The 27214-nt window shown below is 40.1% G+C and overlaps 1 protein-coding gene across 2 annotated transcripts in view; it reads left to right on the top strand.

Annotated features, from left to right (window-relative positions):
• Positions 1-27214, top strand: part of PCSK5 (proprotein convertase subtilisin/kexin type 5) — a 513187-nt gene that overhangs the window by 199787 nt on the left and 286186 nt on the right. For both annotated transcript variants that reach the window (XM_040256508.1, XM_040256430.1), the window contains exon 8: positions 18375-18587. In XM_040256508.1, coding sequence (XP_040112442.1) covers positions 18375-18587 — 213 coding nt within the window. The remainder of the gene's footprint in view (positions 1-18374; positions 18588-27214) is intronic.

Here is a 27214-nt window from a genome sequence, read left to right on the forward strand (position 1 = left end):
TCTTCACAATAATCTCATAAGATATATATTCTTCTCAATTTTGTAGAACATAGATAGCATAGCTAAAGATGTCAGAATGCAGGCTTCGATGAACTAATAATTTTGCTGTTAAAGTGCTGCACTCAGTATGTCAGCAAATTTGGAAAACTCAGCAGTGGCCACAGGACAGAGAAAGGTCAATTCTCATTCCAATCCCAAAGAAGGGCAAATGCCAAAGAATGTACAAACTACCATACAGTTGCACTCATTTCACATGGGAGCAAAGTTATGTTCAAAATCCATCAAGAGATGCTTCAGCAGTATGTGAACTGAGAACTTCCAGATAAACAAGCTGGGTTTAGAAAAGGCAGAGGAACCAGAGATGAAATTACCAACTTTCTTTGGATCATAGAGAAAGCCAGGGAATTCGAGAAAATATCTACTGCTCTTTCATTGAGTGCACTAAAGCCTTTGACTCTGTGGATCACAACAAACTGTGGAAAATTCTTAAAGAGATGGGAATACCAGACCACCTTACCTGTCTCCTGAGACACTTGTATGCAGGTCAAGAAGCAACAGTTAGAACTGAACATGCAACAGTGGACTGGTTCAAGAATGAAAAAGGAGAATGTCAAGGCTATGTATTGTCACCCTGCTTTTTCACTTATATGTAGAGTATATCATTCAAAATACCAGGCTGAATAAATCACAAGCTGGACCCAAGATTGCTGGGAGAAATATCAACAACCTCAGATATGCAGATGGTATCACTGTAATGGCAGAAAGCTAAGAGGAGCTAAAGAGCCTCTTGCTGGGGGTGAAAGAGGAGAGTGAAGAAGCTGGCTTGAAACTGAACATTCAAAAAACTAAGATCATGGCATCCAGTCCCAGCATTCATGGCAAACAGAAGGGGGAAAAGTGGAAACAATGACACATTTTATTTTCTTGGTCTCCAAAATCACTGTGGATGCCTAGACAAAGTATTAAAAAGCAGAGACATGGCTTTGTTCCATGGACTCCAAGGAGATTAAACCAGTCAACCCTAAAGGAAATCAACCCTTAATATTCATTGGAAGGATAGATGCTAAAGCTCCAATACTTAGGCCACCTGATGCAAAGAGCTGAATCACTGGGAAAGACCCTGATGCTGGGAAAGATTGAAGGCAAAAGGAGAAGGGAGCGGCAGAGGATGAGATGGTTAGATAGCATCGCTGACTCGAACATGAATTTGAGCAAATTCTGGGAAATAGTAAAGGACAAGGAAGCCTGGCATGCTGCAGTTCATGGGGTCACAAAGAGTCAGATGCAACTTAATGACTGAACAACAATAAAGAAGTTAGAATGTGGGCCTCAACAAACTAATATTTTTTTGTGTCATTTTTATACTGTTTGGTGCATCTAACCTTCTCCCTTCACCTGTGACCACACATTCAAGCTTTTCTCCTGTTACCATGGCAAATTAACTGCTCTTCTGCCTTAGTCTGCTTTCTCTATTTCTTCACTGAATCCCATTTCTTCTCACCTCATCAATGACATGGCTCAGTCAATTATCTTTTCTTTCATCTTCAGAATTTCTCTCTCAACTTTATTATTGCCACCCACATTCATTCATACTGCTAAAAAGAAAGAAAGGAAAAGCCATTTCTGGTCTCCTTGTGCATACGTGCGTGTTCAGTCGCTCAGTCGTGTCCAACTCTGCGACCCATGTACGGTAGCCCATCAGGCTCCTCTGTCCATGGAATTCTACAGACAATAATATGGGAGTGGGTAGCAATTCCTTTCTTCAGGGGATCTTCCCAACCCAGAGATCAAACCCATGTCTCCTGCACTGCAGGTGGATTCTTTACCATCTAAGCCACCAGGGAAACCCTTCCAATTGCTCCCTTTTTTCTCATTTTATTGTTTTAATTTTTTTTAATGAATATATTTTATTTTGTTAATTTATGGATCACAACATTTAAGTATTGACATAAGATTTCACTTTAAAACAAAATTCCTTGAAACTGTAGTCATATTTGCCCTCTACAACCTCATTTTTCCTGTTATCTGGGAAGCCATGGCATCTGGACTCTGCCCCATCCTTCCACTAAAGCTGTTCTTGTCAAGTCAGTTCAGTCACTCAGTTGTGTCCAACTCTTTGTGACCCTATGTACCGCAGCATGCCAGGCCTCCCTGTCCATCACCAACTCCCAGAGTTTACCCAAACTCATGTCCTTTGAGTCAGTGATGCCATCCAACCATCTCATCCTCTGTCATCCCCTTCTCCACTTGCCTCCAATCTTTCCCAGCATCAGGGTCTTTTCAAATGAGTCAGCTCTTCACATCAGGTGGCCAAAGTATTGGAATTTCAGCTTCAGCATCAGTCCTTCCAATGAACATTCAGGACTGATTTCCTTTAGGATGTACTGGTTTGATCTCCTTGCTGTCCAAGGGACTCTCAAGAGTCTTCTCCAACACCATAGTTCAAAAGCATCAATTCTTTGGCACTCAACTTTCTTTATAGTCCAACTGTCACATCCATACATGACTAGTGGAAAAACCATAGCTTTGACTAGATGGACCTTTGTCGACAAAGTAATGTCTCTGTTTTTTAATATGCTCTCTAGGTTTGTCATAGCTTCTCTTCCAAGGAGCAAGCATCTTTTAATTTCATGGCTGTAGTCACCATCTGCAGTGATTTTGGAGCCCAAGAAATTAAAGTCTGTCACTGTTTCCATTGTTTCTCCATCTATTTGCCATGGAGTCATGGGACCATAGGCCATGGTCTTCGTTTTTTTGAATGTTGAGCCAGCTTTTTAACTCTCCTCATCAAGGTCACAGTTAAACCCAGTACTCTTCCCTGAGTTCTTATCTAATGTCCTGACAAGGAGGCCTGCCTGGTTCTTTCCACCCACAGTATAACACACATGCACTCCAAGCCATCAGAACCCCTTCTTGGCAATGTTTATTCTTCCTTCCGTGTAATAGATTTACTTACTATGTTGATTGTCTCTTCCATAAAGATCCAGAGTTTTACTGTTTTGTTCTGTAGTATATCTCAAGTACCCAAAACAGTGTCTTGCACTCAGTAGGTGTTTAGTGAATGAATGTATGAATGACTTCCATGCCCACTTGCTGCATATATTGAGTTAATTTGCTTAAGGATAACACTTGCATTGTTTTGGGTTAATATTTTGGAAGTTAGTTATTATACATGATATAGTCTAGTGATTACTGGACCCAGACTCTGCATTCAGACTCTCTAGTGAGTTCTGATACCTTGCCCTTTTCAAGTCAGTTAGCCTCGCAGAGTATCAGTTTGTTCCTCTATACAATGGAGCTAAATGCTAGTAATTACTTTGTAGAACTATTATGAGGATTATAGGATTAATGCATGTAAACTTCTCAGCAGAGTTCTGGAACATAAGAGTCTCTAAATTATGTTATGAATCTTAATCGTTATCATTAGTAAAATGGCAAGAGTAATAAATGTAAAATACCAATTAATCATGTGAAAGACTATAAAAAGTTTTTATTGTTCCAAATTTCTGGATTTAATCAATTTCATATTGCTGAATGATCCTTAGGGAAGGTATATAATCCTGAGATTGTTATTAGGGAGTGACCAAAATAAATGGAAGAAAATGGGAGGGTATTTTCTAAAGCTTTTCCAAAAAACACCAATAAAATGCTAAAAAGGGGGGACCAATAGAGGGATTTTGCTCTCAAATACACTTGAGAAATACCACTGACTATATGCTTCCTTTATAAATTTAAAAGTATATTAAAAGCTTTGCGAAGTCCTCCAATAGAAAGATATGTTTGTTTATTTAATCAGTGTTCTAAACTCTAACCACAAGGAAGCTTTTCTTTTCATGACCTCTTTTGACTTGCTATTAAATTTCATTGTAAATTCTTTAGAACTGCTTTGTGAAAATTCAACTAATCTTATTAGACATTTAGAGTTAGAATGTTAGAATGGAAATAATTTTAGTGATTGAGTTGCTTTTACCAACACTTATGTATGTATTTACTTTATGTTATTGCCATTCATCCAATCTCCCTTCCTGAAACTTGTCATTTCCTCTTTCCTTCATTCTAGTCATGTAATAAGTCTTTCTTTCCTGTCCTACTTCTGAAAAGTCCGTGGAATCTGGCCTCTTGTCCTTAGAACCAACATTTCTCCTACAGGCTTTGGCAATAGCATGATTTCAAAACTTCCACCCTCCCAGCTTGAGCGTCAACTTTCAATTCAGCATGAACACGGAAGCCGAAGTACTTTTACACGTACATCTTTACATTTGTCTTTATAAAACTCATCACTTCTCCCTGTGACCAACAAGGAACATTCTGAGCTTTTAGGAGGGCACATAGGATCTCTTTCAATTTTTGCAGGAGTCCCAGAATCAAAATCTTGAGAAAGGATTGTTTTAAAAATTTGCTCTCATTCAAATGGATACTATTTCACTTAAGGGATCCTTTGATTTGGCTCCTTGGTATGACTGGCAAAGACTCCTTTCAGGGAAAACTCTTGGCTTCATCTGCCCAGACAGTTCTAAATAAGAAATGATTTTATAAAATGAGTGAGTTGATTGACAGTGTTTCAGGGATAGGTGACCCAAGATTTGTGTCAGAATAAGGAGCTAACTGCCTAAAGTTGTCTTCAATTGACTATTCATTCATTTATTTCTTACTGTATTCAGGAAACACTCATTGGTGCTTTGGCTCCAAGCACTTTGCTAGGTGCTAGTGAAAGGTGAATAACAGTCAGGACTTGTCTTTGGGGAACTCAGCATATAATGATGAATAAAGGTTCTAAATTAAGTGCCAACAGACTCCCAGATCTATTAAACAATAAGGACAGGATAAAAACACCTAATAAAACTTACTGCCTTGCAGTCATCTTTTTTGCTCTATTTGGGTTATTAAACTATAACAATACATTTGATATTCATCAGCAGGCATCTAATGCATTGACAGTTTTACAATTTCCTGACAACTGTTTATAATAATAGCCTTTAGAAAATAAGCAAGAAAGCCTAGAATTAAATCTTTTTCTTTTCCCATAGTCAGAAAAGCTTATATTGGGGTTACCAGTACTTCCCTGATTATTTTACTCAAGAACTGTTTCTTCATTTTTCACTACATATCAAGCACTGATTTGACATTTAGCTTAATCTTTCATCTGGAGAAATCATGTACTTCACTGTAGATATTGTAGAAGCGAGACTTACAGGGTTTGCTTTGCCATTTTACCTACACAAGTATACTTTCAATTCCAGGTTCTTTTTATTTGAGCTTTTTAGGCTTTGGGATTATCAATTAAAACATTCCAACGATTTTATACAGAACCAGTGTCAAGGAGGAGGAACACAAGTAGGTGAAATCAGCGTCAGTGGTCTCTAGTCTCCCTGTTGGACCAGTGGCCTTCCTCCCACCCTCACTCTGCTCTCAGGAGTCCAGAGGGAAACCAGGACATTTGATGAACATCTGTTGGCATATGTCAGGTTGTTGAGTCTCTTATGAAGTCTCTGATTAGCATATCTCCTTTCTATCATCAGTTTTGTTTTCAATTCACCAGAGTTTACAACTGATTGAATATTTGGAATACTTGCTGAAAGCACAAGCTTGCTTTATTATCACACTTTGTCTCATTTACACACATGTGCACACACACACATTTCTTCACCCTTAAAGGAATATGTTCACCAGAACAAGAGAGAAGAGATATGATGAGCTTATATAATAAAGCAGTAATAATCGCTCAGTTGTGTCTGACTCTTTGTGACCCCATGGAGTATACAGTCCATGGAATTCTCCAGGCCAGAATACTGGAGTGGGTAGCCATTCCCTTCTATAGGGGATCTTCCAAACGCAGGGATTGAACCCAGGTCTCCTGCATTGCAAGTGGATTCTTTAGCAGCTGAGCCACCAAGGAAGCCCAATAATCATAATAAAATTAATCAATTCCTCTTGGAAAGGATATGTTTTTATCCAGTACACACCCAGCTGTAGCAGACTTGGTACCAGTTTGCATTTTAATAAATGACAGATTGCTGTGAAATTAGTTGGCAAATGATGAAAAACTTTGAAATAAAATATGGGTAGGCAAAGACAGACAGGGGAGCTTTTTTAATATTGGTTCCACTTCAGGAAAATTGACTTTAACTGGAGTTTGTTTTAAAAATCCTCCCCTAGAATTGAACTATGTCCTGATGGAAGCCTGTGTTTTTAGAACATTAACAGAGCTAAGAAGTTACTTGCCAAATGGGCCCTGAAGATCATTATCCATTTTAGAAACAGAGATATGTTTTCATAAATACATAGGTGGTTTCACATTCTATAGTTGAGAATTATCTGGTATCTGAGCATCAGATTCAGATTGCTATATCATTGTGAATTGTGCTGCATGTATATTGAAAGGAGCACATGTTTATCCCGCCTTGTATAATGCACATGTCAAGTATCATTTGTCACCTTGTTTTTAGTTTAGAGATTTGTTATTAATACTGTGAATAGTTTTTATTAACTTCTGCAAATTCCATTCTAATTCCCTTCATTCTTCTCATGGATTAACCAGATATCAAGAACAGTCCTCTTTTCTTTTAGTTCGTTTTGTTCTATTTTTAGTGACTACTGGGACACCTGGGGAATAAATGAAGTCCTTATCGCAGAAGTCATTCTAGTATAGTCTGGATGTCTGTGTTATAGGGAAGGTACAACATTATACAAGGATTAGATTGGGTCGAGTTCCGGTTCATACCAATTCTGAGCTTCTGTGATTCTAAACATAGATTTGAGAAAGCTGATAGGACAGACGCATCAGTTTCCTTCAACAAAACATGTCAGCAATCACAAAAGACAGGCCACCATGTAACAGACAAGGATAAATTGAACTGAGTTGATAATATCAAATGATTTAGAAGTATATGTGACTTCCACTGAAGACTATTTTTCACTTTCCCTGAGCCTATGTTCCTCATCTTTAAGATGAAAACAACCAAATTTAATATTCAGGATTGTAAACATTATTATGATTATTACCTCTGATGGCCTCTTGAGTTAGGCATAGAGATAATCCTCATGGAACCTCCCCCAGTTTATAGATTTGGAAACTATGTCTTGGCAAAGTAGGTAACCTGGCCATTAAGAAGCACGACTGTGAGTCGGACTCAAGCCACAAATCCGGTTCTCTTGGTCCCCCTGCTCTGTGTGATGTCTGCTTTTATGAACGCGTCTCCTGGGCCTGTATCTGCATACCCAGCTCTCAGTGAGCAGTAGCTTTAATTCTGGTTGTGAACGTGGACACTGCAACAGAGATCTCTCTCTCCTCTGAATTCCTGGTGAATTTATCATTTAGGCAACTGATTTGCCATATCCTACACTTCAGTATGACTTCCCTGGTAGCTCAGATGGTAAAGCGTCTGTCTACAACGCAGGAGACCTGGGTTCGATCCCTGGGTTGGGAAGTTCCCTGAAGAAGGAAAAGGCAACCCACTCCAGCACTCTTGCCTAGAAAATCCCATGGACGGAGCAGCCTGGTGTTCATGGGGTCGCAAAGAGTCGGACACGACTGAGCGACTTCACTCACTCACACTTCAGTATATCGTCTCTTCCCTTCATCCCTGGATGCAGCCCATGATGATGTAGAAAGTATTGGCTTTAAAGTCACAAAGACCAGAGTTGAAATCTCAGTTTGGTTTCTCTCTAGAGTTCTGAAAAATTACTAAGTTATCAGAGTTTACATTTCTGTGAGGCAAAGCAATAATGACACTCACTTTATAGAGCCATCATGAAAACTGAGGCCCCACATACACGCCTGTCAGACCAATTGCTGGTCTTCACCCAAGAGGAAGGCCAACATTTGGTGCATCTCTAAGGACCCTAGAGTATCTTTCACAATCTTGTGAATGATATAGGTGTAATATCAGTCATAATTTTTTTCAGAAGTGTGATTTGCTTTCATTTGAATCAGTATTATTATGAGAAGAAAATGTAAAGGACCGATTTACACCCTTTCAGAAATGTTATGAGCTATCCCAGAGAAGGTCAAAGTCATTGCTTCATGGAGTACAGACCTGTGACATCAAGCTCACGGTGGGCTTCACAGAAGGGCAGCTTTGCTCACCCCTTCAAAGCTGAATTGGGAGCTGAAACTAGCCGGCAGGAGATATTCACTTCTCCAGAGCTGCCTGAGAGAAGGCGATCAGTTTTTCATTATTACTGGATCATCCTCTATCCTTCTTTCCAAATGCCCTTTCAAACATTTACAATAAATTCTTTTCATTGTTGTTGCTGAGTTGCGAAGTCATGTCCCAAACTTTGCAGCTCCATGGACTGCAGCACACCAGGCTCCCTCATCTTCCACTATCTCCTGAAGTTTGCTCAAACTTGAGTTCATTGAGTCAATAAAGCTATCCAACCATCTCATCCTCTGTCGTCCCCTTCTCCTCCTGCCCTCCATCTTCCCTAGCATCACGGTCTTTACCAGTGAATCAGCTCTTCACATCAGGTGGCCAAAGTATCGGAGTTTCAGCTTCAGCATCAGTCCTTCCAATGAATATTCAACTTTGATTTCCTTTTAAGATTGACTGGTTTGATCTTGTATTCCAAGGGACTCTTAAGAGGCTTTTCCAGCACTACAATTCCTGTTGATAATAAATGTTCTCATTCTCTGTGAAAGGAAGTTTTCAAGTTCTACTCCTTCAGTATAATTGAAAGGTGATATCTTTCTGGGCAGTTTCAAAATAGAGAATTAATGTTAATATTGAAAATATCCTTCTCCATTTCATAAGTCTGGCTCTCCACAAAGTCTGAGCATGACATTGCATCTGCTTTGTGATGACCCAGGATGGAGAAACCTTTGGGAGGTGTGTCTCTTTTTCCCTCAAAAGAGGAGTGCTGGGAGGGTGAATGTTCCCAGAATAGCTATGTTGGTGCTGTTCATTCTTGTGATTATTTCTGAGGGCAGAGATTCACATGTACTTTTTCAGTTGCTTGGAATGAGAAACTGACAAACCCAGATTGCCTGCTCCTCCCCTACAACCAGTGGTTGCCTTCCCCAGGCCCTGAGAGAATCACTGGAACAGGGCTTAGAGCTTGCAGGACTGTGGAAGTGACCGGAGTTAATATTGGTAATAAACCTGAGTATTACTTAGGCTCCCATGAGTCAAATGAGGAAGACAGGAGCTGAGAGACAAAAAAAATGGGGCATTGATCAGTCTGAATTGACCATAGTTAAAACATGAAAGGCAGACAATTACTTGGAGATTGTTGACTTGGTAAGTGAGATAAAGAAGGAAAAGAAGGATTTGGGGGTTTGTTTCTGTTTTTTTTTTTTTCCCCTCTCCTCTAGTGCACCATTGCTAAGCAGTGTTTCTCTAAACTATGTTGTTAAGCATTTTTAGCAATACCTCGTGTCAGTAAGAGTCAGTGCAGGACAGCATTGGTTGAGGTGGGACTGGATTACTTGGTCCTCGCCCTGCCACTGATTGGCTCTGCTCACTTTATTCCCTTAATTTCCTTAGGTAGTAATGTAAAAATTTACTGTATGAACCTTATGTGTCCATTTTTAAATAATATTCATAGCACATTCTTGGGCTCCACATTTTAATTATGTGGAGTTTTTAAATGTACAGAAAATCCACAGGTTAACAGGAATAGAATTCCTTGCTTGAAAGCATCCTTATTTCCATTAGTAAACACACCTGGTTTTTATTTACTCCTAGACCTTCTACTATCCTTTCTCCCTGAAAGACTGATTTTCTTCTTCCAGTTAAAAATAAACAAGGTTAAATAAATCTACCCTGATGTCATACTATTCTCGGGACCCAAGGGTCACACCATTGTGCACTTGGTGATAAAGTGCAGAAGCTGTATTGTGTGTCCAAGTCCTCGGTCAGCCCTTCAAAGAAAGGGCAGCTCTGATAACAGGATTGATTCTACACGTCTTCAGTGAGCTGATGCTTTACTGAATTTATATTCTGGCAGATATGGTGAATAAGCAATTCAGTGTGTTTTGTTTTCTTTTCTTTTATATGCACTTGGTAAATGTAATAGTAGCTTTTTATCAGGAATCTGAGACTGGAAGAATTCTGTATTTGCAGCATTGATTCATTATTCTTTACACTAGTCTTTGACTATATAACTGTAAGTGTCCTTTTAGAAAACTGAGCTAAAGTCCCCTTGAGGTTCCCTGAACTCACTGCATCATGCTGCCCCTTCATGTACTCGAACACAAAGAATATGGTGGAAAGACCCTAAATATAGATACTTAAGTAGAATTTAAAATGGTGGCATTTTACCAGAAATGCTTGCAGTTCTCGTCACCAGCATCCGATACTACAGTCATCATCATCAGGCTTTCTATTTCTTTGAAAGGAAAGTCAACTGCATGTGGTATGCTCAGGAATCATATAAAATGGATTTTCTTTTGTGCATGGTAACACGTATGTGATCGCTAATAACTACATCTGTTGTTTAGTCGCTAAGTCATGCCGACTCTTTTGGGACCGCTGGGCTGTACATGGGATTTTCCAGGCAAGAATACTGGAGTGGGTTGCCATTTCCTTCCCGAGGGGATCTTCCCCACCTAGGAATTGAACCCATGGTTCCTGCTTTGTCTCCTGCTCTGCAGGCGGGTTCTTTACCACTGAGCTCAGATTCAATTCCTGGGTGGGGAAGATCCCCTGAAATAGGAAATGGCAACCCACTCCAGTATTCTTGCCTGGAAAATCCCATGAACAGCCCAAGGGTCACAAAAGAGCCGGGCATGCCTAAGTGACTAAACAACAGCAACAGTAACTGCATCTGATATTTTCAGTGTGTTATTAAAGAGCCAATAGGACTTTTAAAAATGCTTAATATATGTGGCTTAGTGACCTATGCAGCAAATCAGAATATGGAAAACTGATGTGGGGCAGAAAAGATGGGTGAGGTTGAGATAGAGAAGAAGAGAGGGCAATGAAGTATTATCACTTGAGAAAAGGGAGAAAAGACAGAATTGCAGAGAAATAGGTAATCATTCACAAAGCCTTCCTTAACTGCATTTGTATTTTCAGACTTTTTCTCTCATCAACCATTGTTTGATAGGCTAAGTAGCATAAAATGAGACTGGTAAAGACACTCCCACAGAGTGTTTTTGTAAGTCAGTCTGTGAATATTTAGATGGTCCTTCTACCAAATCCAATTTCCTGCTACAGGAGCAGTTCTGGAAGTGGACACATGAAAGCAGGGATGGAAAGATTGAGAACAGCAGCGGAGCAGGCGCTGGAGCCACGGAGGGCTGAGCCCCGCGGGTGCTGGTTGGAGAACACTCTGTTGTTTGTTGGCTGCCTGTTGAAATTGTCTTTGAGAAGCTGTTGCTGTCCATTTTTAAGCTTTTTTTAATCCTAGAATTTTTGCTTGGAAACAAGTGGGTAGCAGCCTGAATCTTGCTGAGACTGCCCTCAGAATCACCAGATAAACCACAGTTAATGACAGTGTTTTATTTTGGTTTTTTTTTGTCTGCAACTCATGGCATGTGGGATTTTAGTTCCTTGACCAGGGATCACACCTGCACCCCTGGAGTGGAAGAATACTGTCTTAGTCACTGGATTGCCAGAGAAGTCTGACAGTTTCGTTTTGAAATGCTTAGAGTCATTCCTCTGTTTATCTTAATAATCCTGAGAACATGATCACTAAACATTCTGAACACAGAGCCAGAACCGAGAGAAACCTGTATACTTTGCACATCAGGCACTCCACCATTATGGAGTAGATCATACAATCAGGCTGGTGTGCTTCTTTCCCAGGGGAGGATGCTGTGGCTGGCACAAGTAGTGCCTCAGCATAGGATTGCTCCCAACAAAAGCAGGACTTAATCCCTAGATTCCTCACTGTCAGAGGCCACATCTCCTTTCTTTTACTCATTTAAAGACACCTCATATCTATCTGCCTCACTTAATTCCCTTGGACATTTGAGGGGCTTGACCCACTTTATTCCCTGGATCTTATTCCATCTCATATAATTAATTTCCCCATCCTCATCTTGCCCAGATTCACTGATTGAAGAAACAAGTCTCAGGCTTTAGTCTTTCCCAAAGACGTCTACTCACGCATCTATCCCATGACTACGTTCTCTTGGTATCTTCCCAGAGAAGGCTTCCTCCCACCAAGTTACATCACTGTAGTCTCCAAGGCACCAGAAGCTGTGTTCTCCTGATTTGTTTTGAATTGTGGGTTAGATTTCTTTTCAGGTAACATTTAAGAAAACTTCATTTTCCTGTGACTCATCTGTCCTTGTGATGATCGTGACTCAAAGATTTATTAAGTATGACTTTATTTTTTTTTAATTTATTTTTAATTTTACTTTACAATTCTGTATTGGCTTTGCCATACATTGACATGAATCCACCACGGGTGCAATATGTATATATTTTAAATCCTGAAACAAGCGTCTTCTTTGTTGTTGCTAGTGTGTTGCCTTTACATCATGATTCTAGAACAAAACTAATTTTTTCAGTGAATCTAGCTCTGTGAAGGAACAGGATTTATTTTGGAAATGTTTGTCAGAATACTTTTGAGCTTTCAAAAAGATGAACAGTTCTCTCTTCATATCTTAGGTACTGAATAGTCATAGGTGTCCTTGTCTTTCTCCAGCCTCTTCCAACCTGAAACCCCTTCCTGGTGAATCATGGATGGAAGAGCTTCCATAGAGGGCTGCATTCTTCTCTCACTGATGTGCAAAGATCAGAAAAGGGCAGGCAGCAGAGCACTGAGGGGCTTTGGTAAAATTGGGTATCAGGCTGTACTTGGAAGACATGGCCCTTAAATGAGAGTTCCTCCTCCTACAGTTGTTTATTGTGTCTATGTCTCTTCTTGTCAACAGATATGTTAGGTTCTGATCAGACTTAGTCTCCCTTTCCGGTCTCCATTCTACTCTCCTTACATTATAGTGTGCCCATCACTTAATGTTACTCACGTTTTTATCTGTAAAAATGCGTATCTAATTGGCTTGAAATTAACTGATAGATGTGAAAGCATCCAGCACAGTGTCCTGCCACGTCTCTGTATTGCCGGAAGCCTCTGGTCATTTAGTCATGCTCCTGAAGAATGCAGTTGACCCTTGAACACAGGTCACTTTGACATGGATGTTTTTTCAATAGTAAATACTATAGTATTTACTAATGTAAATACTATATGGTAAAGAGACCCAGATTTGATCCAGAAACATATACACAATTAGATATACAATGAAAGAGAATATTTAACATTTGGTCAAATGGGTCCTCCGTGGATTTCACAGTATATTTCACTGTAAATTTACTATCTTTTGACTTGGCACTCATATTGGAGTACTTTTTTTTTTTTCTCTCATTCAGAGTTACCAGTTGTAATCATAATACTTTACCACAGTATAAAATAATGTTATTTCCTATACTTTGGGAAAATATGTCTCAATATTTTCTTCTTTTTAAAATCTGCCCACCTTCCCTTCTCCTTACATCCCACATTAAGATTTAATTCTTAAATTACTCTGAATTTCAGAGAAATGTCCAGATTTCTTTTTACCCCATATGTTTTGGTTTTCCAAATATTGCACACTAATGAAAATTCCCTGTGCATCTGTAGTAAATAAACCTTTGAATTACTAATTGTTTCAGATTAGCCTCCTAGATCTTTAGCAGCTGTCTTTATGGCATTTTCAGCCCACAAATTCAGTCTGTTTATTTCTGGGACTTTAATCATCGGCCATACACACAGGCAGAGAGGTCTGGTCGCCTTGTAGACAACGTGGGGGCAGCGTCTGTATGTGCTGTAGCCTGGGGGCAGGGAGGGGGGTCTACTCATCCTTTATCTCCTCCTCTCACCTTGTGTCATTCACTGCCAGACTGCCATCAGAGAATGCCACAGCCTGGTGGGCTGAAACAGCACAAATGGATGTTCTCACAATCTGGAGGCTAGAAATCTGGAAGCCCATCATCAGGGTAATGGCAGAGTTCGTTCTGGGAATGCCTCTCTCCTCAGCTTACAAACAGCTGCCTTCTTGCTGTGCTGTTAGGAGGTCTTTCCTCTGCTGACACTCTTTGGTTGTCTCATCTTAAAAGGACACCATCCTGTCTGATTGTGGCCCACTCTTGCTGGCCTCATTTAACATTAATTACCTCTTTAAAGGCTTTTGTTTCAAATACAGTCTCCTCAGGGGTCAGAGCATCAACATATGAATTTGAGAGGCCACAATCCAGACCCTAGCACAGCTTAAAGAGGAAACTACATCTTCCAATAGACCCTCCAGCTCTCCTCTCCCCTTCTCTCCACCAGCTTCCTGCTCTGGGATACTGATCTCTATGGGCTCCAGGTCCCCTGGCTTCTGGTGGCGTCCAGCCAATGGGTACATTAGTGGAAAATGGAGGAGAGGGAGGAAGAGACTGGTCTCGCTCAGTGCGTAGTCCCCTGGGCTCCTTCCCTGCAGGACCAACATGGGCTGGCACATCCCTTGACCAGTTTTCAGCTCCGTTTAACCCCACAGTCTCCAGTTACTGTGACTCCCTCTCTCTCACTCGCTTCAGGCTTGGGGATGTGGTAGTGAGGTGATTGCAGACTCCATAACCTCCTCCTTTGGAGTTTGCCTTTACCATGCTCAGTTGGGTTTAAGCTTTGGGTCTGGCATTAGTGAGCATTTCTGAGTCCCAATTTGCTCATCCGTTAAAAAAAAAATTGATACAGACTTGAACTGTGCAGAATTATTGTGTACAATAATAATAAAAAGCAGAGACATTACACTGTCAGCAAAGGTCTGTCTAGCCAAAGCTATGGTTTTTCCAGTAGTCATGTATGGGTGTGAGAGTTGGACTATAAAGCTCAGTGTCAAAGAATTGATGCTTTTGAACTGTGGTGTTGGAGAAGACTCTTGAGAGTCCCTTGGACTGCAAGGAGATCCAACTAGTCCATCCTAAAGGAAATCAGTCCTGAATATTCATTGGAAGGACTGATGCTGAAGCTGAAACTCCAATACTTTGGCCACCTGATGCGAAGAACTGATCATCTGAAAACACCCTGATGCTGGGAAAAATTGAAGGCAGGAGGAGAAGGGGACGACAGAGAATGAGATGGTTGGATGGCATCACCAACTCAATGGACATTAATTTGAGTAAACTCTGGGAGTTGGTGATGAACAGGGAGGCGTGGAGTGCTGTAGTCCATGGAGTCACAAAGAGTCGAATACGACTGAGCGACTGAACTGAACTGATTGTGTACAAACAGAAAAATGTTTGTATAGTGCTTGATGTATAGAAGGCCTCTGTAAATGTTAGCCTCTGTGGTTTTTAGGGCACAATGAACCTTCTATGTGTAAAATTCCTCTTGATCATAAAACAGAAATTATTTCTTAAGAATTAACCCTGGATTTTCAGTCTTAATGGAGAAATAAATGTGTTTTTTTCTGTTTATAAAAATCATACATGGTCACAGTAGGATGGTATTAATAAAATAAAATTCCTTTCTAATCTTATTGAGCAGGAGAAATTCTATTACATTGTCACCTGATGGTAGCTTTAAGCATATCACTGTATTGCACATTAACTTCCTTGCATACACAAGCACATATACTTCTAAACTGAGATTGTATTATATCATTTTGTATCCTACATATTACAACACAAAAGTATCTTTCAAATTTTGTCTTACAAAATATTTTTTTTATTTTTTGAGTCACATAATAAAAGTGCTTTTTATTTTATTAGTTCTTTTAAATTGGAGTAAATCGAATATATTTTAAAAGATGTTTTTGTTGAAGTTTATACATAAGCACACAGTCATAATTTTATATAGATATATAAATGTGATTGTGCCATATGTGCCTTTCCATCATTTTGTGGGTTTTAAGCCATCATCTGTTATGGGGCTCTTTAAACCAGGTAAGTTTTGGTATCATCTCAAGCATTCTGTTTGGTCAGGTAAAGCTTCCACGTGACCATGGTTTTTCCTGATGACAGAGCTCCTCAGTGTGTGATGGAAAGGACAGATGTTGGTGATGAAATGGGACCTTCTTCTTCTTCTCTGGCTGTGATGTAATGTATCTGAGATGCAGATATGGGTCAGTCACCAGAGTTTCTCAGTCTTGCCATCCACATCACAGTGAGGAGTAATTCCCTCTAGAGAATTAGAAACATTGAACAAAATCCTTCATTTATGATATCTGGGTGATTTTTATATCTTTCTCTGTGTTTCATGAATATTTGGATGGGAAATTGAAGGATGGTAAACCAGGCCCAGCTGTCTAGTGGCAGTAACATCCAGAAGTCTCTCCCCGCTCTCTTCATGAATTTTTCCCATTCCTCTGTAGTCATATTGCATTTTTCCACATTGAAGGACAGAAAGAAATCTATGCTCAGGTCAAGTCAAATCCTGTCATAAATATTCTATTCCTTGAAAATTCAAGGTCAGGGAGAGTTTATCAGAGATACTCCAGATTCTTTGTTGTCTCTCTTTCTTTGGCTCTTTTTCTAGAAATTCCAGGACAACACACTAAATACTCTGAGACCACAAGACTTGGGGCCTGGAAAGAAATTTAACCATCACTAGCTTTGTGACTTTGGTTCTCACTTCCTAATTACAAACTAGCTTCCCACGTGGCACTGGTGGTAAAGAATCTGCCTGCCACTGCAGGAAACATAAGAGATGCAGGTTTGATCCCTGGGTCGGGAAGATCCCCTGGAGAAGGAAATGGCACCCCACTCCAGTATTCTTGCCTAGGAAACCCCATGGACAGAGGAAGCAGGCAGGCTACAGTCCATGGAGTCACAAAGAGTCAGACACAACTTAGAACACACTATTGGATTCCTAATTACAAAATGATAGATTTGGCCTAGGTTCCTCCAGCATGCCTTGTAGATTCGATATGGTAAAATTTCTGAAGGATTCAGCTATAACTGTTCTGAGAGATCTTCAGTTTGGCTTATTTTTCTCTTTTCTCTGGAAGATCTCTTCTTATATAGAAAAACAGTCAATACATCTATGTTCTTTGCTTCTTCTCCTTTCTTATGTTATGACCCTAGGAAAGTCTTTGCGTTTATGCCAAGTTTTGTAAGAAAAACCAAAAACATCTTGGATCTGGTTGAAGAAGATATCCACAAGCAAATATGTTTGGAAATTACAAGTCATGCCACCCTTTTAGGGCTTTGCAATGAGTGGTCACTCACCTAAAGACTCTTCGAAGTTCTGCAAAAAGGAAACCTATTTAGTTTGCTTAATTCAGTTTCCCAAAGATATCTGATCTTGAAATTCTTATATTTCTGGTAGCATCTATTAACATCCCTCATAATTAATGTCCCTGCCATACATAGAGGAGATAGCTCTAGAATGAAAGACATTGTCCCAAATTCTGCCCTTTATTGACAGTGTGATCTCAGAGTAAATATGTTACATTACTTCTGGACACCTCACATTACTCATATATCAAATGAGGGTACATAACAGCACCCACTTCATGTGGATGTAGATTTATAGGAATATCACATGACTATAAAATGTGACTAATAATATGCCACCTCTGAGGTCTGGCTGTCTGAGTTCAAATCTTGTCCTACCATTTACTGGCTTGTGACTGTAACATTATTTCTGTATCTCAATTCTTTATCTCAACGAGGGGGACAAACTTTGTACCATTCTCACAAGTCACTGGAGGAATTCAGTCCAATTCATGTAAAATATTTAGAATGGTGCTTGGCCCACTGTAGGTATCTAGCAAATGTTAGCCCTTATTATTGTCATTGTTGGTGCTCTTATTACTTCTATGACTATCTCAGGTAAAGGGATTATTTTTGTTTCTTTGTTTAATCGGGATATAGTTGACATTAGTTTCAAGTATTCAACATTAATGATTCAATATTTGTATATAATTGTGAAGTGATCACCACAGTGAGTCTGGTTGATATCCATCACCATACATAGTTACAGTATTTTTCTTTGTGATAAGAAATTTTAAGATATACTTTCTTAGCAACTTTCAAATGTACAATATAATAGTATTGACTATAGTCGTCAGACTGTACATTGCATTTGGATTATTTTCATTAAAAGCAACCCGTCTAACTTCAGAAAGCAGCTCAGATCCATCATATTATTAATAGAGGTTCATGTGCTGTGCTCAGTCATTTCAGTCATGTCCAACAGTTTGTGGCCTATGGACTGTAGTCAGCCAGGCTCTTCTGTCCATGGGATTCTCCAGGCAGAAATACTGGAGTGCCCACCCAGGGGATCTTCCCTACCCAGGAATTAAACCCATGTCTCTGGGGTCGCCTGTATTGCAGGCAGGTTCTTTATCCACTGAGCCACCTGGGAAGTATTGTACCCCTCCTGCAAATGCTTCCTTCTGCTGTGTTGATATTGATCTTGTCTTCATGCGGAATCTGTGACCTATTTCTGTTTGTGCGCAGGGGCGGAGAGGCCTCGGCTCAGTTTTTGTCTGGGCATCAGGAAATGGTGGAAGGAGCAAAGACCACTGCTCCTGTGACGGCTACACCAACAGCATCTATACTATCTCCATCAGCAGCACAGCTGAAAGTGGAAAGAAGCCTTGGTACCTGGAAGAGTGTTCATCCACACTGGCCACAACCTACAGCAGTGGAGAGTCCTATGATAAGAAAATAGTATGTACCATTTGCTTCTCTGGCATGATTGGTTTATTTATCTTGAAACACAAAGGGAGAATGCATACATTTATATGCACAAGTAATATATGGAAATATAATGTTAAATTAGCTAATTACTTCCCTGGTGGCTCAGGCGGTAAAGAGTCTGCCTGCAAAGCAGGAGACCCAGGTTCAATCCCTGGGTAAGGAAGAACCCCTGGAGAAGGAAATGGCAACCCACTCCAGTATTCTTGCCTAGAAAATCCCATGGATGGAGGAGCCTGGCAGGCTATAGTACATGGGGTCACAAAGAGTCAGCTGTGACTGAGCGACTTCACTTTCCCTTTCTTTCAACACAAGTATTTGTAGATGTAACCATTCTGTTACCAAGTCATTAAAAAAGCCTTTCTGGGTCATTTACATTCCAGCATTGAATGTAGCCTTAGACATGATTAGGCCTCAGTTTTCTCAAAGACAAATGAGTAGACCACATTCACCCTGTGAGTTAGTGGTAGAGAAGAGACTGGGTGGAATTCTCAGCCCCGTTCCCTATTACTCTGTCCCCATACTGTCTTTGAATTTCAGTTTCAGATCTTTGGTTTCAAAGTAGGTACAACAAATTCAGTGTGACCTAAACCTCTGTCAAAAGTGTTTCTCAAACACCAGCACAAAGTTTGCCTGAACAAAAAACACAGTACTCTTGTGTGATCTGCTTACCAAGATGCCCTCCTTATTATGCAGATGGTAAAATGGTTAAGAGTTCACGTTTGCAGAACCAGCCTGCTTAGGTTGCATTCACTGTTGAACCGTTTTCTAGCTGGTATCTTTGGACAAATTACTTAATTTTTCTGTCTCAACATCCTTAACTGTCAAATGGGGACATTTAATAATATGTAGTTCACAAGATTTATTTCAGCGATTATGGGGAAGTAGATAAAAAGTGCTTTGTACACTGATCCATTGGTGCTCAAGAAAGATCTGACTTTTGGGATGCTCCCACTCAATGCAGCCGACTCTGAATTTCAGACACCTTTGCACTTCTTTTCCCGATCATGATTTTGTAAAATGTCTCAGGATTTGTCTTTTAAAGTGAAGCTGAGCTGCTATATCTGAATCTTTTTAGCATTTAGCCAACACCCTGCTTTTAGATCCCAGGATTCATGTAGGTTTGGGTCACTCTGCGATGCTCCCTCTGCCTTTATACAGTGCTGGAAATAGAGGTGATAAGGCACTATGTCCTCATGTAATTCTTCATCCATATCCATTTGGTTCCTCTTGATTCCTGATTATTATAGGCTTCATATTTGATTTCTCAGCTACCTTCTCCTATCCTCTTATTTTATTTATTTGTTTGGTTGAGTTGGGTCTTATTTGTGGCATGAAGGGTCTTCATTGCATCATACAGGATCTTTCCTTGTGGCACATGGACTCTCTAGTTGTGGCACACAGGCTTAATTTCCCCATGGCATATGGGATCTCAGTTCCCCAGTCAGGGATCAAGCCCACGTCCTCTACATTGCAAGGTGGATTCTTAACCATGGGACAACCAGGGGAATCCCCTTCTACTATCTGCTTTAGTTACATTTTCAGATTGATTTAAATAAAAGCTGCCTACCAATATAGATATAATACCTTCTTTCTCTAATACCTTCATAACAATTGGATTAAATATATTCATATAAATTCCCCTGAAAGTACTTCCATCATTCGTCAGTAAACATATTCCACAATACAAAGTAAAATATGAAAGGAGAAAATACAGAGGTGACAAGTGTTGAAGTATCATGGCCTTTTTTGTGGGAAATGATGCTCTATGATATTTTACCTTCATAATGGAAATGCTTTCATCTAGGAATGTTCCTTTGGCTTCCAAATTTGCTTATCTCTCAGAACTCACTGGAGAAGGCAATGGCACCCCACTCCAGTACTCTTGCCTGGAAAATCCCATGGATGGAGGAGCCTGGTGGGCTGCAGTCCATGGGGTCGCTAAAGAGTCGGACACGACTGAGCAACTTCCCTTTCACTGTTCACTTTCATGCACTGGAGAAGGAAATGGCAACCCACTCCAGTATTCTTGCCTGGAGAATCCCAGAGATGGGGGAGCCTGGTGGGCTTCCGTCTATGGGGTCGCAGAGTCAGACACGACTGAAGCGACTTAGCAGCAGCAGAACTCACAGTCAAGGCCCACTAATACTGAGTGACATCTATCAGTTCTGCATCGTGGAAATCCTGATGAAACTCTCTGGAATAACAAGTGTCTTCTCAAACTTCTAGAGTCTGAATGCATCTTAAGGTATCTCACCATTGCCTCAAAGTAAACATGCCTATCTAGTGCTATTATTTCCTGTGGGACGGTTGTGAGAAAGGTGTTTTTAAGTTCCATAAATACCTTCCTTAAGAGAAGCTTATAGTCCAGTGGGCAAAATATCCAGGAAGAAGGAGGGGTTGCCTGGGTCCAGGTAGAAGAGCACAGTGTAGATAGAGGGACCTCAGAATCACTCCCCAGAGATTTACTGCTCACACTTGACCTCCTAGGGCCTTTCATCCCTATCTCCTGACATTGTGTTGCAGCTGCTATGTCCCCCATTGACTGGGTGGCCATTTAGGATTCTCCCACGGATGGACAAATCAATCATTCTGTGATGAAAGATAGGGCTTAAGAGAAAAAATGGACACTATGACATAATGTCGATATCCTTGATTCGGGTCATATTTCACTTTTCCCTAGTTGCTGCTACTGATATCAAAACCTTTGCTGACTTACTCAGTGTATAAATTTATCTATGTAACTTTTACTTGGCTCTACCTTTTGTTTAACCTCTCACATTCTCATGGCAGCCATTTGTTAGTAATTCCTCTGTAGCAAATTCTCAGAATCTCTTATTTTGCCTGAATCTCCAAACTACTCTTCACTGGACAGGAGTGCTGTAGCGGTTTCAAATTATAATCTCTAGCTGCAGACAGACCACTCAGTGGCTAAGTAACTTCTGGAATCTTGGTTCCCTTATCTGTAAAATGGAGGTAAAGCCAGTACCAACATCATGTATGTTCATGAAGATAACAAGATACTGAGCATGAGATATTTGCACAGCTCCTACGGCAGCGAGCCACCTAGTAAGTGGCTGGTATCCTTGTTCCCTAAGTCAGTGTAGCTTTCTGCATCATGGGAGCTTAGGCCAGTCATTTGTCCAGATGTTGTTAATGGAGGTGCTTCAGTTTTCCAATCTGTAGAACCATGATCTGCTCCATCCACCCTATAAAGAAAGGCGCTTTGAAGGTGAACATGTTGACTAACAGTTTGAACATGAGTTGGCAGCAGCATCAGCCTTCTATGGCCCAGCTGCCCCTTTCCCTTCTAGATGTCAGAATGACAGATGATAATCCAGCTCTGCACTTGGGACCTGTTCTCCACCAGGCTTTGAACAAGCTGCCTATGGTCCCTCAGAGATGCCCGCATCCTGTTAGTGGCATCTGTGATTGAGTGTTACAGGAACAGTGTCTCCCTTTGTTCTGGGGCTCCCCTCCCCAGGCCGTCCATTTCCTTTTGTAATTTGTACCTTCTCAAGAAGAGCACAGTTGTCATTCTTCATTCATAGAGCACCTTTGTGAGTTGAACTGAGGCAGACACTGAGGATCCAGGAGAGAGGAAAGGTCTCACTGCTTCTGGGAAAGCACTTTTGTTAAATAAATTTTACTTGTCTTTTTAATGGTGTTCAAGCAGGAAAACCTTGCCCTGAGTTTCAGAATGTAGCCCAGTCGCTATCCCTAGTTTTCCTGCCATCACTATCGATACCGTTGTGGACCTTAGTATTCCACCCATGCTTTAACAGATTGAGATCAGTGTTGGCCTTGAACCTTATTACAGCAAACGAACCATCCAAAGTATCAAGATTACTCTGATAAGAAGCTCCCCTATACGTGAAATAGAAATCAGTGGAAATGACTGGCTATTATGAAATAATATGTTTTTCTTAGTAATACCATATCCATTTTATTCCATGCTGGGCATGTAGTACTTTTATAATTATATTGACATGTTGTAAATGTAACATTTTGCCCTTCTAATGTATACCTGGCAGTATGCTGTGCACATTCAATGTACCATCTCTTTGTATCCTCAAAACCCTATGCAGGAAATCAGGTATTGTACCCATTTTACTGATGAGGAAAGTAAAGATTAAAAGAAACACAGCTAGTAAGTAGTAGAGTCTGAATTCCAACCAAATTTGGGTTGAACCCTCAGCCCACCATGTGACCAATGTGCTCTCATGTCCAGTCCAAGGACGTTCAGCATGGGGCTGTATGAAAGAATGGCATTGTTCTTGCCTGTTTGAGGTTCTGTTCACAGTGATCAAAAAAACGAAAGTTTGTGGAATATATAGGCATCCATTGTTTTTCACTACTTGGCCCACTATTTTTTCTAATATGGAAAGTAATCTTAATTTTTAAATTTAGTACATTTACTTTCATTTATATTCTTGGCAATAGTATATTCAAGTTTTATACACTCTGAATACAATGAACAATTTGTTTCATAGTCCTTTATATCAGCGTGGTCCAGTAGAACTTCCTGCTATAATGAAAAGGTTCTCCATTTGTGCTGCCAAACTGGTAGTCACTAGACATATGTAGTTATTGTGAAATGTGGCCAGTCCAATGAAGGAACTTTAATTTTAATTTGTTAAGTTTTAACTGATTTAAAATTAAATATCCACATGGGACTAGTGGTAATTACATCAAGCAGCATATTTTTATTTTTATGGCTCACTAATTTTGAATTTCATGCCTTTGACCTCTTCTTAATTGCCTCAGACAATCAGTCCTCTTGCAAAACACCTCAGCCCTTTGCCAGTCTGAGTTGCTAATTCCTATGGCCTGGCATTGAGCTCCCCAAAATTACTATGCCTTTTGTGTGATTTCAAACCAGAACCCTCACCCTCTCATGTGAGACCTGACATCTGGCAGGAATACTGTTTCCCCAGAAAGCACTTCTTTTATGCTTCTTCTCAAATTTTTCTTCAGGAGGACTGTTCCTCCTCACCATCCCTTGAAAGAATGGTGCAACTCTCCCCTACACTCTACTCTTTTATCCTGTTCAATTTTCTTTCCAGTGTCCTTAGAGCTACTTAATGTGATGTTACACATTTGCTTATTGACTATACATTTTCCATACCAGACTGGAAACCACTTGAGGTTGAAGACTTTATTTTGTACCTTCCCAGAACCTGAGCTCCACAAATGTTCGGGCATAACTGACTCTCAGACATTGGAAAAGATAGAAGCATCACAGGGGGTTCATTTTGTGACAGGAGACAGGTGGGTATTCTCTCTCTTTCAGAGAATCTCCTTCTACGGGTAGAAAGGTTGGTGAAAGGCAAAGGGTATTTGACGATATATTTCACATAGGAAATTGCCTGCAGGAATCTTGCTATATAAAACTGTACATCCAACCATTCTTAGTGTCAAGGAGCGTTAAAGGTCCTGTCTTTATATAACCCTTCACTATCTCCTGAATTTCTCCCAAGTTCTTTGTTAGAGATAAAGCTTTCCTTTTCCCCCAGTCATTCCATCATTAAATTATCTACTTCTTTTGGAACTAGTTCAGCCTTTTACCTTTTTTTTTTCTCTAGTAATTTGTCTCAGTGTTTGGAATATGGAGGCCATTGTATTCCTCCGCAGAGGGGTTTTGTGAGCCAAGGTTTAGAGAATGTATGCTCTGCTCAGCCCTCTTCTGAGGTCATTTTATTCATTTGTGTTCATGTCAAACTTGCTGCCTGGGGTATCTCAGGGTTGGCCTGAAAGACCAGTTCCACGTGGAAGAATTATCTTATTGCTTTTAATATTCCGAAGCAACTACACATTTCCTTTTTGCAGAAAGTACCCTCTCTCACTACCCAATTCATTATTCAGAAGCAGTCATTACTATCATCTTTCTGTTTCTCCTTTTGATTTGGGAAATGTCATGATTTTTCATGAGTCAAAGCTAGCAAATCCAGATGTGTTTAGTTTGTATGGATATTTGATCCATATTCTCTCAAGAATGTTAAATAGAAGGAGGGAAAAATTTACTCCTGAAAAGTTCTGATGTTGATTGTGGCCTGAGGGAGAATGGAGATGCCCACCTGCTGACAGGGAAGGAGCCCAAGGGTGGTTCCCCTGAGATTGCTGGTGATAGTCTGAAACTGCCACCTTTGCTCTGATCAGTGACTACACTCCATAGCTCAACTTTTTATTTTGCTGCCATTTCAGGATTTAATACTTCACCCCTTACTAGCTCTTTAGGGACTGCGTGTCCTTGGGCTCATGAGTCTTTCTGAGCTTCCATTTCCTTAGTTAGTAAATAGTGTATCTCCCTTGTAGAGTTCTTGAGGGATCAAAGGTAATTTTACATACACCGATGTGTGCATACACCTACATACCTGTTGTTCACTGCCCTCTCTCTCTGCACTTGCTGTGTTAGTCACTTTCAAAGCAGGGCATCTAGTGTTAGCAGTGCATCTAGTAAGAGGAAGGGTTCTGCTGTAGCCCCGGAACTGTGTATACGCACATACACACATAATTTTTGTAGGCTGCTTATAAGTTTATATGAGTCTCATTTAGAAACCGATAAAAAAAATAACCTTGAAGTCTCTCCTAACAAGTGGGAGAGTTTAAAATATAGAAGAAAATGAGCATAAAGTAGCTTGACACTAGTAATTCAACGTAGCCAATACTGCACCTTTGCTCTGTGCTCAGCACTGAGCTGAACATTATAGAGATCCAAAAAATAAAAATAAAAAAGATATAAGATGGCATCCTTCTTTAGTAATAGCAATCTCACATATATAAGCAAAACCTTACATTTGCACTCTACAGTTACAGATTCTCATGTGAACACAGAAAGCTTTTGGTTGGTTTTCAGTTCCTTTTTATTTTGCTGGCTTAATAAATCAGCATCTCCTCTTTTATTCATTAGCACATTTAAGATTTTGTTTCTGTCCTTGAAGCACATTTCTAATCTAAATCCAAATCAACACCAGAAATAAATTTAACCTAACAGAATCATTTCATGTTTTAAAAATATCTCTTCAGCTGTTCTTTTAACAGATATGAGACAATATGGCACCTTCAAAATAAAACAGATCACAGGGTCTCAGGGAGATAGAAACTCTTAACTGTAGGGTTGCTATAAAGAATTGTCATTGATGGCCAGACTCAATCTGAACTGAGATTCCCTGGAGAATTACATCAACAAGCTAGAATAAAAGATCCAATCAGCCCAAGTAATGAAATGTGAAATATTAGGAAATAAGAGCTTAGGATGAGAAAAAGGGATGGTTCTTCTCAGAGGGAGCCTGACTCGACCTGAACAATACCCACCCCTTTTCACTAGATCAGAACGACATCCCTAACTTTGCAGACTCCAAAAGCCATCTGCTACCCATCCTGGGACAGGCTGAAAATCTAATTTGCTGATCAAGACAGCTTTGATCTGGCATGGGGCCCGGTGTCATCTCCTGTTTCCTTCACTCTGATGGACAGAAATGATATTTTCTTGAGCAATATGAGAAGTTCTGTGGAAAAAAATTCTGTTTCTGATTTGGGTAGTGAATTTAGGGAATTTGGAGCATGCAAGATGCGCCAGTGGGACCAAAACCAAATTCTGAGACACTCTCTGAAATGGAATCGAAACTTAAAGTGCTTTGTTGTTCGGTTTTCACATATCACATCTCTGAACTCCCAGCCCCATGATGTGGGCTGACCCTTGAATGCAGCTTCTCCTTTAAATTACACTGTCAGAGCTTGTATGTTATGCATTGTGATTAATGGGGTTACCCCATGTGGTTCCAGTTTGGGGAACATCGTTTTTCTTCAAGATTGCTTCTTGGTGGTCTCTGCCTTTTCCTTCTAAAGATGGACATAAAAATATCCTGATACTGTGGCTTCTCTTAATGATGAAAACCCTGCCTTAGATCTTTTTGGTAATTTACACCTAAATATCTCCACCACTGACAGTAACTTCCTCTTGAAATGACCCAGCTGGAATTTTCACTTAAAGCAGGATGAGAAGGGAGTGAGGATGTTTTTGTTTCTTTTTTCTTCATTCCTTTTAACCTCCCTTCTTTCCATCACCTTCCTGTTCTAATCCCTTAACACTGCTACTCACTGCTCAAGTTTCATTTAGTGAAATTGATTGGGAGAAAAATATAAAAGCACAACAATGATGTTGTCGAATTCTACAAACCTATATTAATAGCATTTAACAGTAAATTGGTGTTTATATATAAAGGTACTGGGTAGCTTTTTATTTACGTACATATCATGTGTGTCTATGCCTGCTGACTCTATTTGGATGGGGCATATGGCAAATCCAACATTATAAAATTTTTATTGTTCACGTTTGAGATTGGCTGGAGGTGGTTATTTTTTAGATTCAAAAACACTACATACACACACTTGGAGTGTTTATTCTGGATTTGTTTCTGTGCATTGAAAGCGGTGCATTCTGGTGCAGCTGAAGAATAAGCAAAGTGAGCCAAGTGGGAAAACATCATGAAAAATCTTGAATTCAGGCACAAGTCATTGAAAAAAAATAGAACTTGGCAAAGGAATGTGGCCATGAGGGTGAGGTAAAATGAGAAGAATGCAGGCAAGGCCATCTCTCA

The sequence above is a fragment of the Oryx dammah genome, unplaced genomic scaffold, assembly GCF_014754425.2.
Source record: "Oryx dammah isolate SB20612 unplaced genomic scaffold, SCBI_Odam_1.1 HiC_scaffold_1, whole genome shotgun sequence".
NCBI lineage: Eukaryota > Metazoa > Chordata > Mammalia > Artiodactyla > Bovidae > Oryx > Oryx dammah.